This window comes from Echinops telfairi, unplaced genomic scaffold (genome assembly GCF_000313985.2).
Source record: "Echinops telfairi isolate 266 unplaced genomic scaffold, ASM31398v2 ScPeMD7_9;HRSCAF=40, whole genome shotgun sequence".
In the NCBI taxonomy this organism is placed as follows: domain Eukaryota; kingdom Metazoa; phylum Chordata; class Mammalia; order Afrosoricida; family Tenrecidae; genus Echinops; species Echinops telfairi.
In genome coordinates, this window is record NW_022103906.1 from 6,770,857 (window position 1) to 6,786,721 (window position 15,865).

Genomic DNA, 15,865 nt, shown 5'->3' on the forward strand with positions numbered 1-15,865 from the left:
GACCGATGATGTGACACATGGTTTGACAACAGAACAAAGTATTTTTAATTGGGACTAAGAAATTCGGGGTCACTATAATTGGACTGCAAACATATGCCACAAATGCTTCTTTAGTGTGATCTGCTAATTATGTAATGAATGAGATCATTAATATAAAATGATCAAACAGCATTTATAAGTAGTAACATTAAATATGCTGTACCAATTCTATCCCAGTATCAATGAAAGGTCAATGTTATACTAATCATTATTTTAGCCACAAATGTGAGGTTTTTCCTCACATGCATAAACAAGTTCCTCTAACTGAATGCAAATATTTGCTCCTGTCTGTCTCTGAAAACTTAATTCAAAAGATAAATAACATATCTCCTCAAAAAATAATCATTGCCATTTAATTGATTTAGAGTATAAGAAAGCTCTATAAGAAAGAATAGAGCTGGCCCATAGGGCTTCTGAGGTTGTAAATCTGTACGGAGACAAATGACCACATCCTTGTCCCTCAGAACACCTAGTGGATCTGAACTGCTGACCAAGCATTTAACCACCATGCCACTAAGACTTCTTACAAAAGATAAATAGTAACTACTAAGCACTATAAATTATATAAAATATTCATAATGATAATATAAAAAGTCAAATATTTAAAAATATCAAATTTTTATTTTATCTGTATGAATAATTCTGATAATTGCTATAGTACATGGTATTTAAATGCATGGCTACTAACCAAAACCTTAGCAGTATTCCTTACATATGCAAGTTTCTAGCAGTGCTTTGAGGATTTGTTTGCCTGACAAATTATTCATTGATCGGTCTAAGAAATTTCTGCAATTGAAAGTGAGGGTTAAAGAGGTTGATTTAATTGTATTGTAATGAAGAAAATATTACCTATTTCAAAATCTTCATCTTCAGTAAGTATTTCTGCCAGTGGAACTGCTGGAGGAGACTGACACTTCTTGAGTTGAAATGCTAATTTTTTAATAAAAGAAAAATTGTTATACTTAATGGTTAAATAAAATATTATAAAAAGTTTCCTCTTGAATTTATATTGCTTAGTATGCTGGTATGTCTCTATTTGTTTTACAAAGTTCTACCTAGAAACTTCAAAAACAGAGTATAGGATAGCCAATGTATAAGTATCTTAGAAGGTAAATACTCTTTGGTTTATTTAACACCGAGGAAGAGCTAAGATCCATGTTAAAAAGTACACATTGTTTAAAACACTGTAACATTTAAATGAAAACATTTTACATATATATGACATTTTGAGAGTGAAATAATCATTATCTGGCTCTATGTTTTATTATTTGGCTTATCACTTCATCTTTTTTATTATAGTATTTAACTCATTGAAAATTTTCTAGTAGAACCATATCATAAAACAAAAAAGATCATAGGAAATGATTGCATCAGTTATGAGAAAATTCTATCTCCTGATAATATAAACAAAGAGCGTTAGATAGAAACAAGGCAAACACCAACGCTGCAGGAAGAATGAAGTTGAGTCATCTGTTGAAACCATGAGGTACAAATAAACTGACCATGGAAATTGAGGACAAAGAAGCCTCCATTTGAAAAGTCACTGTGAAATTTGAGCAGGACTTGATTGGTGGAGCTATAAGCTGTTTCAAGGGCTGTATTTCCACTGAAAACTCCCAGCTGAGGCGAGTTCTGGTCAGGACCGTCCCTGGGAAAGAGAGAAAAAGTGGTTTGCGTGGCAGGTTCTTAAACGACCTCTTAACCTGAGAGTCCATTTTCTTTGAACAGTGGAGCCAAATCTTGGTAAAAGCAGAATCGACTCCGCTGCACCAGGCTACAGCACTGATTTTAAAAGCCTGGAAAAAGGTCAGAGTAGAGTCAGCCCTAACTTCCATTTCTGAAATCTTCAGAGGAACACTAGAAACGCGGTCCCATTTATCAACTTCTTACATTTCCACATAATCAGTTCTCGAAGCAATGGCATCAATTTGTTGAAACATTTCCATTGGTATGCCATCAATTCCTGGACTCTTCTTTTTTGCTACTGCCTTCATGCCTGAATGAATTTCATCCCTCAATAGTTTTAATCCTTGATCTTCCCTCTTGAAATGGTTGAATGTCGACCAGTACTTTTGCTAACTTGACTCTATGTATTCAAAGCTACTGGTTCAGGTAATTATTACCTCACGCCAGTATTATTGTACATTTTCAAAAGTCAACCTTCTTACTTTCACAAACGTAATTTAGTTTTCACAAGATTATACTGATTGCTCTGCTATCAAATCTGAGTTTATAACCCCCTCACTTAAAATCTATCCATGGCTCATCATCATTGTTAGGAGAGAAACCTGAATCCTAAGTTGATTTTATTAGGCCCTGGATTTTCTGTCACTGTCTACCATTGCTAAGTGACTTCTTATTTTTCATCCTCTAGGACTCTAATAATAGTTCAGCTACATCATAGTTTGTGCCTTCCGATTCTTTGAGGTCACAGTGTTCTCTTGTGTGCAGTTACATAATTTTATGTCAACCTGAAGATATCTAAGAGTGTGTAAAAGTGTAGGGGTGGTCTCCCCCCAACCTGTCAATCAGGTCGCAGTGTGACAGTACGTCCTTATGGGTATGGCCTTCTCATAAGGAGGGCCCTGAGAACTTGCACCTCTCTCTGCTCCTGTCTCTGACAGTTACCAGAGCCCTGCCATTTTGCCACTGACCTTGGATCCATGCAACTTTTCACCACCAGGCTGTGATCTCCCTGCACTCTGCATGTGGTTGGGTGAATCTGGAAAGGTTGATGGACTAGAACCAGATTTTGGCTTGAGTTGGTTGGGCTGGGAGGTCTTCTTGATATATAATTACTTCTTGATATAAATCTCTTTTTTACACAGTGTCACTGGATTTGTTTCTCTAGTCAACATGGCCTAACACATCTTGCCTTACATACTTTCCATTAATAAGGACCATTTATACCTCTTTCAATTTTCATGATAAAAACTGCCCTGACTCTTCTGATTTGGGGCATAAGCTTCTTCTAGTCCCCAGGAGTAGGCAGTATTTCTTCCATCAGAGAAAAGCCACGGAAGTATAATCATTTTATTCCCTCCAATAATCTCTCACCTCAAAAAGCAAGAGCAGCAATAGTATTTCCATAGGCAGGAATATTAAGTTGAGAATAATTTAAGTAATTTATCCAGAGCTACATAATTGATTCGAAAGAGTCAATCTTTCTTCTCATCCCCGGTTTGATATTACTTACCACATATAATAATTATAAAATAATCTTGAGACGTTATCATCTATTAAAAGTAATCATGAGGGTATCTATGGTTATCATTGCTATCATTGTATGAAACTTGAGTCTGTACTGACTCATGGTGATCCCATCTGACAGAGCAGAGCTTCTCTAAGGGCTTTCCAGGCTGCCAGCTTTATAGAAGAAGATGATCAGGTTCTTTCTTCTGCAGAGCTGCTGGGCAGATTCAAACCACTAACCTTCTAGTTAGTAATGGAACAATTAACTAAGGCATCACCAGAAGTCCTTAAGAATATATCTACTATGCAGCAAATTGCATGATATTTATATATCTGAATTTAGTGCATTTATTCTACAGTATATAGCTTATCACTGTGTTTCTAAATATAAAATCTGACATATAGGTAACAAGTCAAAACAGATTCACATAATTATCCATTGTTTTTACTTGTAAGATTCACATACCATACAGCGATATAATCATTCACAGCTTCAGTTTGCAACAAGGTGAAGTTAATATATACTCCATGGCCCTGAGGAACAGTGATAAGCCAAATGCAATCCTTTAAAATTGGATATTCATCTGGAAATCCAGGGGAATATATAGTCCCATTCTGAGATGTAACATTATAGCCACAAGGAGCTAAAAGAGAGCAAAAAAGAATTAAGACTAATAAAGTCTTCTTTCAAAAGGATAAATTAAGTATTTCTAAATCTCTGTAGTTACTTATGCAAAAACTTTCCATTTATAAGAACTAATTATGAAGTGTTTCTTAATAAATAATATATTAAACTTATCCTAAAGTCCTGAAAGTTTAGAAGAATCATGTATCTAAGCTCATTTATCTTAGTTTCATTTATTATATCCCAATATTCAAAATCCTCTTTTGGGTAGTCATTCCTATCTGATTAAAAAAATATTTACCACTCATCACTGGGCTAATGGGCACTTTGATGTAGATCAAGCTGACACAAGAGATCTTGTAGAAATTATGCACAACTATATTACTGAAATTAAAAAAAATTAGGACACATCTAAAATCTATATAGGCTAATATAAGGAGAATGGTGTTTAATAAATCTGGCTTGAAGCAAATGTATTTTCATTACTATTTTGGAGATGAGTAATGGGACTAAATCATGGAAGTGATGTTATTCTGAAGCACTTCCAGATTTTACTAGTTTTCCAATATATGAATAATCACAACAATATCCCATCAGTCTATTATGATTTTATTTAGTGAGTCCATAAGTAGTGTGGCAACAAGAATTACTATATTTCATTAATGGATAAGTGAAATGACCTGTGATCTTGTCTCTAGTTAAGGTAGTTCCATAGTGTCTCAAAGTCCTGGTCAAGTAACCTGTGGGATCAAACTGATGGCTGTGTTATGAGCATCAGGCACAGAACTCTGCTGGGGCATTTAAAGAATTGCTACAGAAGGTGTAAATTTCACTACCGTGAATAGGCCAAAGTAGAGAAAGAAAGTTTAAAAAGCAACACTTTGCAGCCATTTTAAAAAGGATTGATGAAATACCAGCAGGCAATATATGATATATTGCTAAATTAAATGTACAGACACATATTGATTTCAAAGAAGACAGAAACAGGTATCAGTGTGAAATAGATTGAATCTGAACTGAGTTTTAGATAAACTCATTAGAAGTGACTAGGGTGAATTGAGGTTGTGTAGTGTAATAAAAATAGGTGTGATTTTGGAGTCTGACAATCTAGGATAGCTAATAAATTATTACTTAGATTCTCCAATTCTGTACATTTCATGAGTAATATAATGAGATTTACCATCCATACAATGGAGCCTGGAGCGATGCTGTAAGAGGTGACAGAGAAGTACAAATGACTCACTGGGAGGGTCTGCGGCTAACCTAACAATTGGAAGTTTGTGTCTACAAAGAGGAGACTGAGAAGAAATTCCTGGTAGTCAACTTCTGAAAAATCAGCCAGATGCAAGTTTTGGGGGGCACGTTGCGTTTTACTCTGGGAGCCTTGGTGGTATAGTGGGTCACTCACTGGGTTGTTAAGCACAACATGAGCAGTTTGAAACAACCAGCTGCTTTGACGGAGAAGGACGAGGCCTCCCTCCTATTAAGATTAAAGCCTTGAAACCTCACAAGGGCAATTCTACTCTGTCCGATAAGGCCAGTATGAATCGGATGAACTCAATGGCAGTGACTAGCGGTGTTCTGAAACGCATAGAGCTGTCATGATGCTGACGCTGATACGTCTTCGCTTCATAAACTGGACCGTGAATAAGGAAGACTGGAAATGAATGGGTGCAATCAAATTATGGTGGATTGCCAGAAGAACATAATGATTCTGTCTTACTGGAAGTTCCACGAGTATTCTCCGTAAAAGGAAAACTGATGAGGCTTCATATCATGTACTTTGGGCATAGTTTCAGGAGACATCGGTCCTACGTAGAGGGCATTGTGCTGAGTAAAGCAGCAGGTCAGTGAAAAAGAGGCAGGCCGTCCAGAAGACATATCGACAGAGGGAACGCAGCAGGGCCGCAAGCATCCCAACAATTGTGTGGACGGCCCAGGGCTGGACAGTGTGTTGTTCTTTCCTTCACAGGGTTGTTCAAGGCAGCTAACAGTAAAAACGGGGACAAAACCAATTCCTAGCAGAATGTTGTGTGTGATACACGGCATGTTAAACTGGAAGTTTGGGCATCCTCAAGGAACTCAAATTGAGTTCCTTTTCAATGTTTTATGAGATTTGTGAACATAAAGAAGTTTTCAATCATGTTTTAGGTAAGTTTAAAATATCCATTTTGCATAATACATTCCTCTGTAAGTAAATGTATCAATATTTAAAGCACATAAATATAAATTGATTTGTAAACAAGAATTTTATTTCTAGATTGATGGTTTTAGACAAGTAATTCTTGAGTATTCATTTTCTGAATTGGCCAGTCTTGAGTAAAGAGGCCTGGAAATTGATCGGAGTACCTACATTTTTCTCTGAGGTTCTTATGAAGCGCACAGGGTTGTGGTCTTGGAAGATGGCTTTTCAGTACATTTGCCCTAGGTACTAATCATGGATCTGAGGCGGAAAATCACCACTGATGACTGAAATACATTTTAAGCCAGGGTATTGGATCATAAGCTGCAGTCCCTGTGGAGAGCTTGGCCATAGACCGTCTGAACACCAACAGGCTGACTAACCGAGGCTCATGGATGGAACAAAAACTGATTTGTTGTTTAAGGATATATAGCCTTTTCAGATAAAAGAACACTTGCTTTAAAATCATTCCTTTTCCTTAATTAAAACAAATTATGGTTTGTTTTTTAAGTTATGACCTTTTGATAGAAAAAAGACAAACAATGTTGAAAATGTCTCATCTCATAATACTTTTATGCCATTATGTTGATGGTATATCATCAAAGATTGTATTACACTCATACTAAAAAACTATTCCTGTGCTGGAATATTTATTTCCATATGAACAACTAACTTTTTTAAGATAGAAAATTAAATATTGAACTCCATTTCTTATATTAAATCATGGTTTTTATCATTTAAAAATGAATACAGACCTAACTTACAAAAAAAGATAGGATTTAAATCTTATTAATTTCAAAGTGATATATGCATATAAAATGTGCTTAAATAAAGAGCAATATTAATGTTTCTAAGCATGTTTAGTTGGTAAAATATGAGATATGCTACTTCTATACTTAATTTTAAAAAATTAATTTTAAAGTGATGTGTTTATATGCAATATATAAGAAACAGATTAGGTTTATACAGCTAAAATTGAGATTTTTTTTGTAGTTGTTTCTAAAATGGTATAGCATGAAAAAATAGAAAGGTGGTTAATTTGATTTTAAAATTTTACTGATGCAGTTCTTTTTTTTTTCCCCCTTTGATTCCTTCCCTAGAAATCCAAACAGCAACATCCCTTCCCTTTTTTCTCCATGGGGTGTGAGGGTTTAGCATTTCAAAGGTCTACAGAGTTGGTAATTTAATTATTATCTTTCATTCAAAGGTACTGTATTAGAAGTGTTAGAATATTAGATTCTATAGTTACTTTTCTTTCTCATTCATTTTTCATTAATAAAATACTTTTTAAATTTTAACTTGATATTGAATGTTTTTACAATGACTCCCAGAAATTTGAGGAGCCACAGACAATGTTAAAGTATTTATGCTTCAATTATTCCAGTTCTTTACTTATCACAATTCCCCATCAACCTGACCCCCAATAGCACCTAAGCAATCCCTATTGGCACGCACTCCTAGACTACGTTTCCTTTTCATGAAGACCGGTCCTGGCTCTCAGGTCTTTGTGTACACACTTCCTTTGTTATTTGGAATGCTCCCTACCCATGAGTAGAAAAATGTTATGTATCCTTCGATGCCCACTATAAAGATAAACTCAATGTATGAAATATGAGTCATATGTGGATATTTTAGAAGAACATTAAATAGTATTTATGAAAAAAAGTACTAAAACCCCATGCACCCAATTCCAAAATTGATGTGACCATTTTAGGTAAGGAAAACTTCCCTAGGATAGTAAAAACTGCCACGATCATCCTCTACATCGATATGTACTCTGTTTGTGTCTGACTTTACATGGTAGTTACGTGTGTTTCCTTTTTTGTTATTGTCATAATGTCCTCAGGTCAAGCTGTGTGTGTGTGTTTGTTTTTTACCATCTGGTATATATATTTCCAGAATACCAAGTAGGAAAAAAAATCAATGTACTACATATTATAATATGCTATAATATACATGAAAATTTAAATTGCTCCTCAAGAAAAGACATTAACGTACCATCACATCTTGGAAAAGGATAGTTCCAATTTCTGTTGATTCCATGCAGACAAGTGAGAACCGAATGGCCTATTAAAATGTACCCAGGGTAGCATTCAAAAGATACTGATTGTCCCACACTATAATCTGAGTTGATCATATACCCATTTTGAAAAGGAGGTGGATCTGGGCAGTTCTGTAATTCATAAGCTGAAACAAACAAACAAACAAACAAACAAATTCAAGCTTATACATAAGTTTAAATTTAGTTAGAATCAGAGGAGGAATATGATCGAATATGACTTTTTAAATACTTTTAAAAATGTCTCTTCCATTTGCCAGTCATCATCCTGAGAGAGAAAAATAGTATGTAATATTAATAATAGAATTATAATAACATGCATTGAATGCCTTTTCACTGTTTCCCTCAGAAGAAATATAAATTGAAACTGCATTTTTTGAGTTGACTCTGACTCATAGCAACCCAATAGGATGGAGTGGAACGGACTCTGGGTTTCGGAAACTGTAGATATTTACAGTAGCTGACAACCTTATCTTTTCATGCACAGCAGCTCTTGGATTCTAACTGCTGGCCTTGTGGTTAGCAGGTCAGCACATGACCCACTAAACCCCCAGGACCCCAATCAGAATTAGAACAGGTCATGTCAAAAAAGAATTTGACAGTATTTAACTTAGAGATTACATGAAGTAAACTTAATCTTTAAAAAGTATCACAAGTAATATAAAATGTATATAGTCAACATAGCCCTAGGATTGCCCTTTTCATGCAAAATAAAAAATCACTCCAACCTAAGTGTTTCTTGTTCAGAAATATGCCATTGCTTTGTTTTATTTACTTCAGTGTTCAATATAAATAAAGAAGGAAGCATAAGCCACCTTTTTAATATTTTTCACTGGAAAAGGAAAACACACCCAGTAGAACCATTAAGCTAGCAATTAGCATCAGTTTAATCTTTCAAAATATAGTTTATTGTGCTTTGTCATTAAGTCTTTTGTGTGCTTCAGAATAAATCTAGGTAGTACATTGCATAAGAAATGTTATTTGCAGTCCGATTTAAAATTTAGCCATAAACTTGTAAGAATTAACTAATCCATGAATTAGATAAAATTTCTTGATAACTGCCAACAGGGTTGGCATTTCAAACTCATCAGTAGCGTCTCAAATTCTCACTGTCATGGAGTCAATTCGGACTCATAGTAACCCTGTAGGACAGGGTAGAATAATCTCTGTAGGTTTCTGAGATTGTAACTCAGGAGTAGAACGACTCAACCTTTTCCCTCAGAGCCCAGCTTATAACCACTCCATCCCAGGGCTTGGGAGAAATGTTGCCCATTTATTTCCACAAGGATTGTTATTATTGTTTGAGGTGTCAGTGAGTCAGTTCCAACTCAGAGCCCCCCTATGCACAACAGAAAGGAACATGATACTGAAGCCCACTATTGCAGCCACTGTGGCCACCCATCACCTGGAAGGCCTTCCTCTTTTGTGCTGCCCCTCTGCTTCACCAAGCATGAGCTCCTTCTCCTGCAGCTGGCTCTTCCTGAGAGCATGTCCAAATTACGTAAAGATTACAACCTAGAAAATCCTATGGGGTAGTTCCTATAGTCTTATGGGGTCCTGCTGAAATGATTAAGTGGCATACAACAGCCACCCGTTAGAGAGGGAAATGAATAAATCAAAACACTGGAAGCCCCTAGGATCTTCTAACGCCCAGAGCACACTATTATACATGACGACAACTGGGAATTCACCAGCAGCATAAAAAGTCCATGCTGTGCAGAATCGAGTCAGCAGAAACGTGGGCTCAGCTCCTCCAGTCATATATTCCCATTGAAAACAGACAGTGACCCTCAGCACCAGGCTACCCACAATCACTCAGAAAACAATCTGAGCTCTTCCTTGAATCAGCTGAAAATAGAGTAAGTATATAAAGGACACATGTAATGACTAGAGAAACCTTTCATATGGGAAACTAAGTAAAAGGGAATCACAATGTAAATTGTTGAAATAGATGACTACTCTTGGTGGATAAAAAACAATGTTAATTTTAAAATAACTGCCCCAAAGTTAAATATTGTATAAATTATATTGGGCTTTCTCCAGATTTTGGATTTTACATGTCTGCATTAAATTCCTGCAATAAAGAAGAGTGGTAAAAGCTAAGGGGACTAAAGCCAATGGCGCACATTGCGGCATATAAAAAATGGATGGATATATGAAAATGTATAGAAAAGTAATGCTAATTAGTTACTTAACAGTAGGTTAATAGGCGTGTGATTTGGATATATTTGAAGATTATATTTAAGAGACATAAAATCCAGAATATGAGTTAGTATTTATATTTATAAAATCTAATGTGGGCTCTACATGGAAAGATATCAATCAAGAGATGCTACAAATGGACATGCATTTTAAAGATCAATGTATTTTCAGAGCCACTATATGCAAACATCATCAGGTAGATGGTTCAAATGAGAGAAGCATATTCACTCATGGGGCAGTTGTATAATGTATCTAAACAAGAGTCCAATAAACAGTCGGATAGTGATTGAGATAAGATAGACAGAAATAAAGAAGCAAAAGGTCAAGGTCAAGGAGTATTTTGAGATAGCCCTTAACATTGGATATCAGGAAGACAGGGTCCTAGTATTATGCAAACTGCCCTCCACCACGTGGGAGTTTTCTGGAGGAAGGTTCTGGATAGTACCTGAAAACTACGACCCTAACACTGATTGTCATTTACTACCCAAAGAAGTGTGTATGCGTTTTCCCTAGTTATTTCTGATGTTACATCTTGAATCTATAATGTAATGGAGATAAGTGCTGCTTACTTAAAAAATATCATGGTAAAATCAAATAAGTCAATTTATGTGACAGGGTTTTAAAAGTTATAATATTCTAGGAAACATGGGCAAGAGTTGGTGAAGTTGAGTATACTCATTATTTTAGTATTATCTTTTGACCCAGACTCTAGAATTTTACTAAATGCTGGTAGATTCATTTTTATTTAGGCTATCAAACTTAATTTTACCAAATATCGAATAAATGTTTTGATAATGTTTCATGGTAAAATTGCACTAAAGCCTTGGAATAAAAAGGAACTCTTTAAGAATTTATTTCAGCTCAATGAACATCATAAGCACAATTGTTATTAATAAAAATTACTAATGATTATTTACAAAAAAAACAGATGTCTCTAACTCAAAATGTTGTGAAAATGAATTTTTAAGTTTAGCGTAAGACAAACGCTGTACAATATGAAAAAATAGAGTGTCATTTATGTGTTTTTTCATCTTTTAAATGTAAATGTTGATGCTTAAAACCTCAGTAATATTTGAACTAAAGCGGAAGAAAATTTGTTGTTCAAAAGCAAAGATTATCTTAAAAGAGCACACCTTGAATGCTAGAATGGCATGTGTGGCCTCAATTTTCGCTTTTGTTAAAGCCATCACATGCTATTTGAAAATTTCCACAAAATAAACCAAACTCACTACCACGGAGTGAAAGTGGACTCGTGACGACTTATAAGCAGAGCAGAACTGTCCCGTGTGTTTCATAATCCTAACCCTTTCTGGAGTAGAAAAGACCCGCTTTCTCCCAAGTAGTAGCTGGTGGTTTCAAACTGCTGATCATCTGGGTGGTAATCAAATGTAAGGATTTGGAATATTAGAACAGAAACCCAATTCAAATAAGTGTCTTTTCTTTCTTTCTCTTTCTCTCACATAAGTGCAAATGCAAAAAATACACATTTTCTAAGCCTGGCTAGATAATCTGAAAAACACACACAACAGGGTCATCTCCTTGGTACAAGCTTTAAAAACAGTTGTTCCCTGAAAATCAATTGTGATTGATATACTTAGTATAAATATGAGTAAACTTATTTTAAGTCTTTATTCAAAACTATTTATTTGAATTTCAACATTGTTATCCTCCCAAACACTTGATATATATATATATCACAGTCATATTCTATTTTCTAAATATATTTGCCCAAAGAGTCATTATCTATTTTAATGTAGAGAGATTTGCATTAATATAAAATACTATTTTCATAGTCTGAAATACAGTAAATTCAAACAAGAAATAAAACAAACTATTTGGTAAGCTATAAATAAATGAATTCTGGAAGGCTCCCTATTAAGTGTTTTTAGACTGAAATATAATGTTTTGTACTATATATTTTTTAATCCTTTCTGATAATGGAACATGGAAGTACATGATTGTAGAGGTGTGGACATGATTAATATGCTCTGTAGTTTTGAAGATAACTACAACTAATTGTCAGAATCATCTTCTAATTATGGTTTTCTCTGTAGTTTTGAAGACAATCTCACAACTAATTGTCAGAATCATCTTCTAATTATGGTTTTCTTACATACTACTGATCACAGAAGATTAATTTTAAAATAAAAAATGTAGAAAATAGCTATAATGTAGGAGAAAATAAGCAAAAATGGAAAAAAAAAACAAACATGGAGAGTTAAAAAAATATGGACAACAAAACCAAACCTCACACACCTCAGTAGAAATAAAGAAGTAATCTTTTAGAATAAACAGCAGCAACAACAAAATTCTCAAAAAATTTTCTATTTAAGCTGGCTGAAATATGACAACTTGGTCATATATATCTTTATTCCATAGTTGAGGATTCTGAAAGAACTTTAGAAAGAGCCCCAGTGGTGAAATGGGTTAAGTTGGACTGGTTACTGATAGGCTGCTCAAAAGAATTTTAGAGAAATTATCTAATACTTATATAGATTTGTTTACTATGTGTCATTGAAAAGTAGAATTAGTAAAAACAATTGTGAACAAATAGAAAAATCTATATCAAAAGTATGAGAGCCTAGAAGTATTATGAAAATGGTGTTCTTAGAAGGTAAAAGAGATAAACCTGATATTCTCAACAAAATGGTCATGGGATCCTGGACATACCATTCAACTTCAGGAGCCCCTTTTATTCACTGTGCAGGGAAGCCACGCCCCCTGTGGAACAGCAGGTAAGTCCTGTGTTACTAATAAAACGTAGGAGGCTTGAACCCCTCAGAACAGAGTAAAACTGCCCTCGAGTTCCCTTGGCTATAATCTTAATATTTGAAAGTATGCACAGAGAGTTGCATGGTTTGCTAAACTCGGAATGACACAGCAGGAGGATGACATTGCATTACTCACCCAAAAAGACATTTCAAGATCTATCTTGCAGTACAATGCTGCCTCTGCTAGGAAAATGTCTATCTTTCAGATTTATTCACCAACCATTAAAGCTAATGATACAGAAAATAAAGAACCCTACCAATATTTTAAGTCTGAAATTTGTTACACATGCTATCAAAATGCATTGGTAAGTTTTGGCAATTAGAATGCAACAGTTGGGAACAAAGAGGAAGGATAATTAATTGGAAAACATGGCCTTGTGGATAGAAATGAAGCTGGAGATTGAATGACAGAATTTTACAAGACCAGTGACTTCTTCATTGCAAATACCTTTTTTCAACAATAAAATGTCAATGATACATGTGGACTTTTCTGAAATGAATACACAGAAATCAAATAGACATAAATCTAAGAGCTTATGGAGAAACTCAATATTAGCAGCTAAAGCCAGGCCAGGAACCATCTGTAGAATAGACCATCAATTGCTTATATGTAAGTTCAAGTTCAAGTTGAAGAAAATGCAAAATATGACCTTGTGTCTTTCTCACCTGAATTTTGAGACCATCCACAGGCAAATTTGATATATTGAACACTAATGACAGAAGACCTGAAGATCAGTGGAATGACATCAAAAGCATCACTCATGAAGAAAGTTAAAAATACAGGAAAGAAGAAAAGATCAAAATGAATGTCAGAAGAGACCCAGAAACTTGCTCTTAATCCTGGAGTAGCTAAGCCAAATGTAAGAAATGATGTCAGAACTGAATAGAAAATTTCAAAGGAGCGCTTGTGAAGAAAAAGTAGGATTAGCATGACACATGCAAAGTCTTGGGGTTAGAAACCCAAAAAGGAAGAAGCTCTCAAACTAAAAGAACTCAAGAAAAAAGTCAAGCCTGAAGTTGTAACATGGAAATATTCTATAGGAAAATGATTGAATGATGCATGAAGGCTCTGGAGAAGATGGAAGGATATTCAGCTACTGAACCACAAATAACTGGGCAACACTGAACCATTTCAAAAGGTAGCAGATGAGCAGCAACCAATTTTTCCGAAGAAAGATGTCCGACATGCACTGAAAACATTAGCCAAAAGCAAGGCTCCAGAATTGAGGGAATATCAAGTGAAATGTTGCAACATGCTAGTCAATCACAAGAAGCAATAACTTGTCTGTACCAAGAAATATGGAATACAGCTACGTCACCAACTGACTGCAAGCTATCCACACGTGTACCTATTCAAAAGAAAGATGGCCCAACAGAATGCTCAAATTATAGAACAATATCATTAGTATCAAATACAAGTAAACATTGCTGAAGATTCTCCAATAACATTACAACAGTACATTGAGAGGTGAGATAAGTAAAGTTTATTTCGTCAACAGGGCCGATAAATGCATGTGAGATTAATTGAAGGGCGGAGAGATAAATGGCTCCATGAGCCTCGCCTTTCTTATTCTCGGGTCTCTTACTGCTCTGATGGTCGGACCAGGGTGCAGCTGCCTTAGATGGTTCTCTGATTCAGCTGGCAAGGCTCACTTCCTTAGAGACATCTCTGTGAAGAAGCCACATGGACCTACCCTGATGCTGGAGCAGCCGTGTGGAGACCCCTGCCAGCACTGAGATGCTTACACATTCACTGACTTGGCTTTCCTCCTGCAGTCGGCGTCATTGTGTCTGTTTTGTGAGATGGAGGAGGACTTTGTAGATCTGTGTCAGATATATGGGCTAATGTTGAACTTTTGGGCTTGGACAGCACTGGGTTGGGTTGCTTTCTTAATGTGCACTTACCCTTTATATAAAACTCTCTCGTATATACATATGAGTTTCTGTGGATTTGTTTCTCTAGTCTACCCAGACTAACACAAGAGGTATCTGCCAGAGTTTCAGGCTGGTCAGAAGAGGATGCGGGGCAAGGTAGGTCATGCTTATGTCAGATGAATCTTGGTTGAATGCAGCGAATACCAGAAAGATGTTTGCTTGTGTGTCATTGACTGTGTAAAAGAATTTGACTGCGTGGATCATAGCGAACTATGGATAGTGTTAAGATTCCACTTTGTTTGGTTACTTCTCTCCCTTTTTAGATCTTTTAAGATAAAAGATGATGCAGATCACATGCCAAGGGCATGCCCCTTATATTTGATCAGGACTGTAGCAGGAGTCAGGGTACCGTAATGCACATCATAGGGATGATTAACATAGTGTCAAAAAAGAGGAAGGCATTAAACAAGATGGACGACACAGGGGCTGCAGTAACACTCTCAAGCATAGCGACAATTGTGAGAATGGTCCAGGACCAAGTGGTGTTCTGTTCTGTGGGGCAGTCACTATGGGTCAGAACCAGCTCAAACGCACTGAACAACTGCCACCCTCTCACATCCTGCAACACTGCCAAGCCACTGAGAAGGAAGATACAACCAAATAACACATAGTTTTGGAGGGCCCATTTTAATCCATGACAACGTGTTTCGGGCTGTTACTTTTACTCAAATAACACTAAAAGTAAAAACAAATCCATATGATCCTACAAGGAGGTATTGATTTGTCCATTATTAATACTTGGACTCTACTCTCTTAGAATCGAGTCCACGAAGCATTAAAATCACTAGAATTATAAACACTTTTTCTAATGTCAAAAGATACCTTAGAAGGAATGAGAATCGATAAAGAAAGCCGCTGTT

At 35.7% G+C, this 15,865-nt stretch overlaps 1 protein-coding gene across 1 annotated transcript in view; it reads right to left on the bottom strand.

The window, feature by feature from the left end:
• Positions 1 to 15,865, bottom strand: part of CSMD1 (CUB and Sushi multiple domains 1) — a 2,262,799-nt gene that overhangs the window by 174,224 nt on the left and 2,072,710 nt on the right. The window contains exons 42-45 of the mRNA XM_045286696.1: positions 8,037 to 8,225; positions 3,698 to 3,875; positions 1,542 to 1,687; positions 889 to 969 (exon numbers count right to left, since the gene is read on the bottom strand). Coding sequence (XP_045142631.1) covers positions 889 to 969; positions 1,542 to 1,687; positions 3,698 to 3,875; positions 8,037 to 8,225 — 594 coding nt within the window. The remainder of the gene's footprint in view (positions 1 to 888; positions 970 to 1,541; positions 1,688 to 3,697; positions 3,876 to 8,036; positions 8,226 to 15,865) is intronic.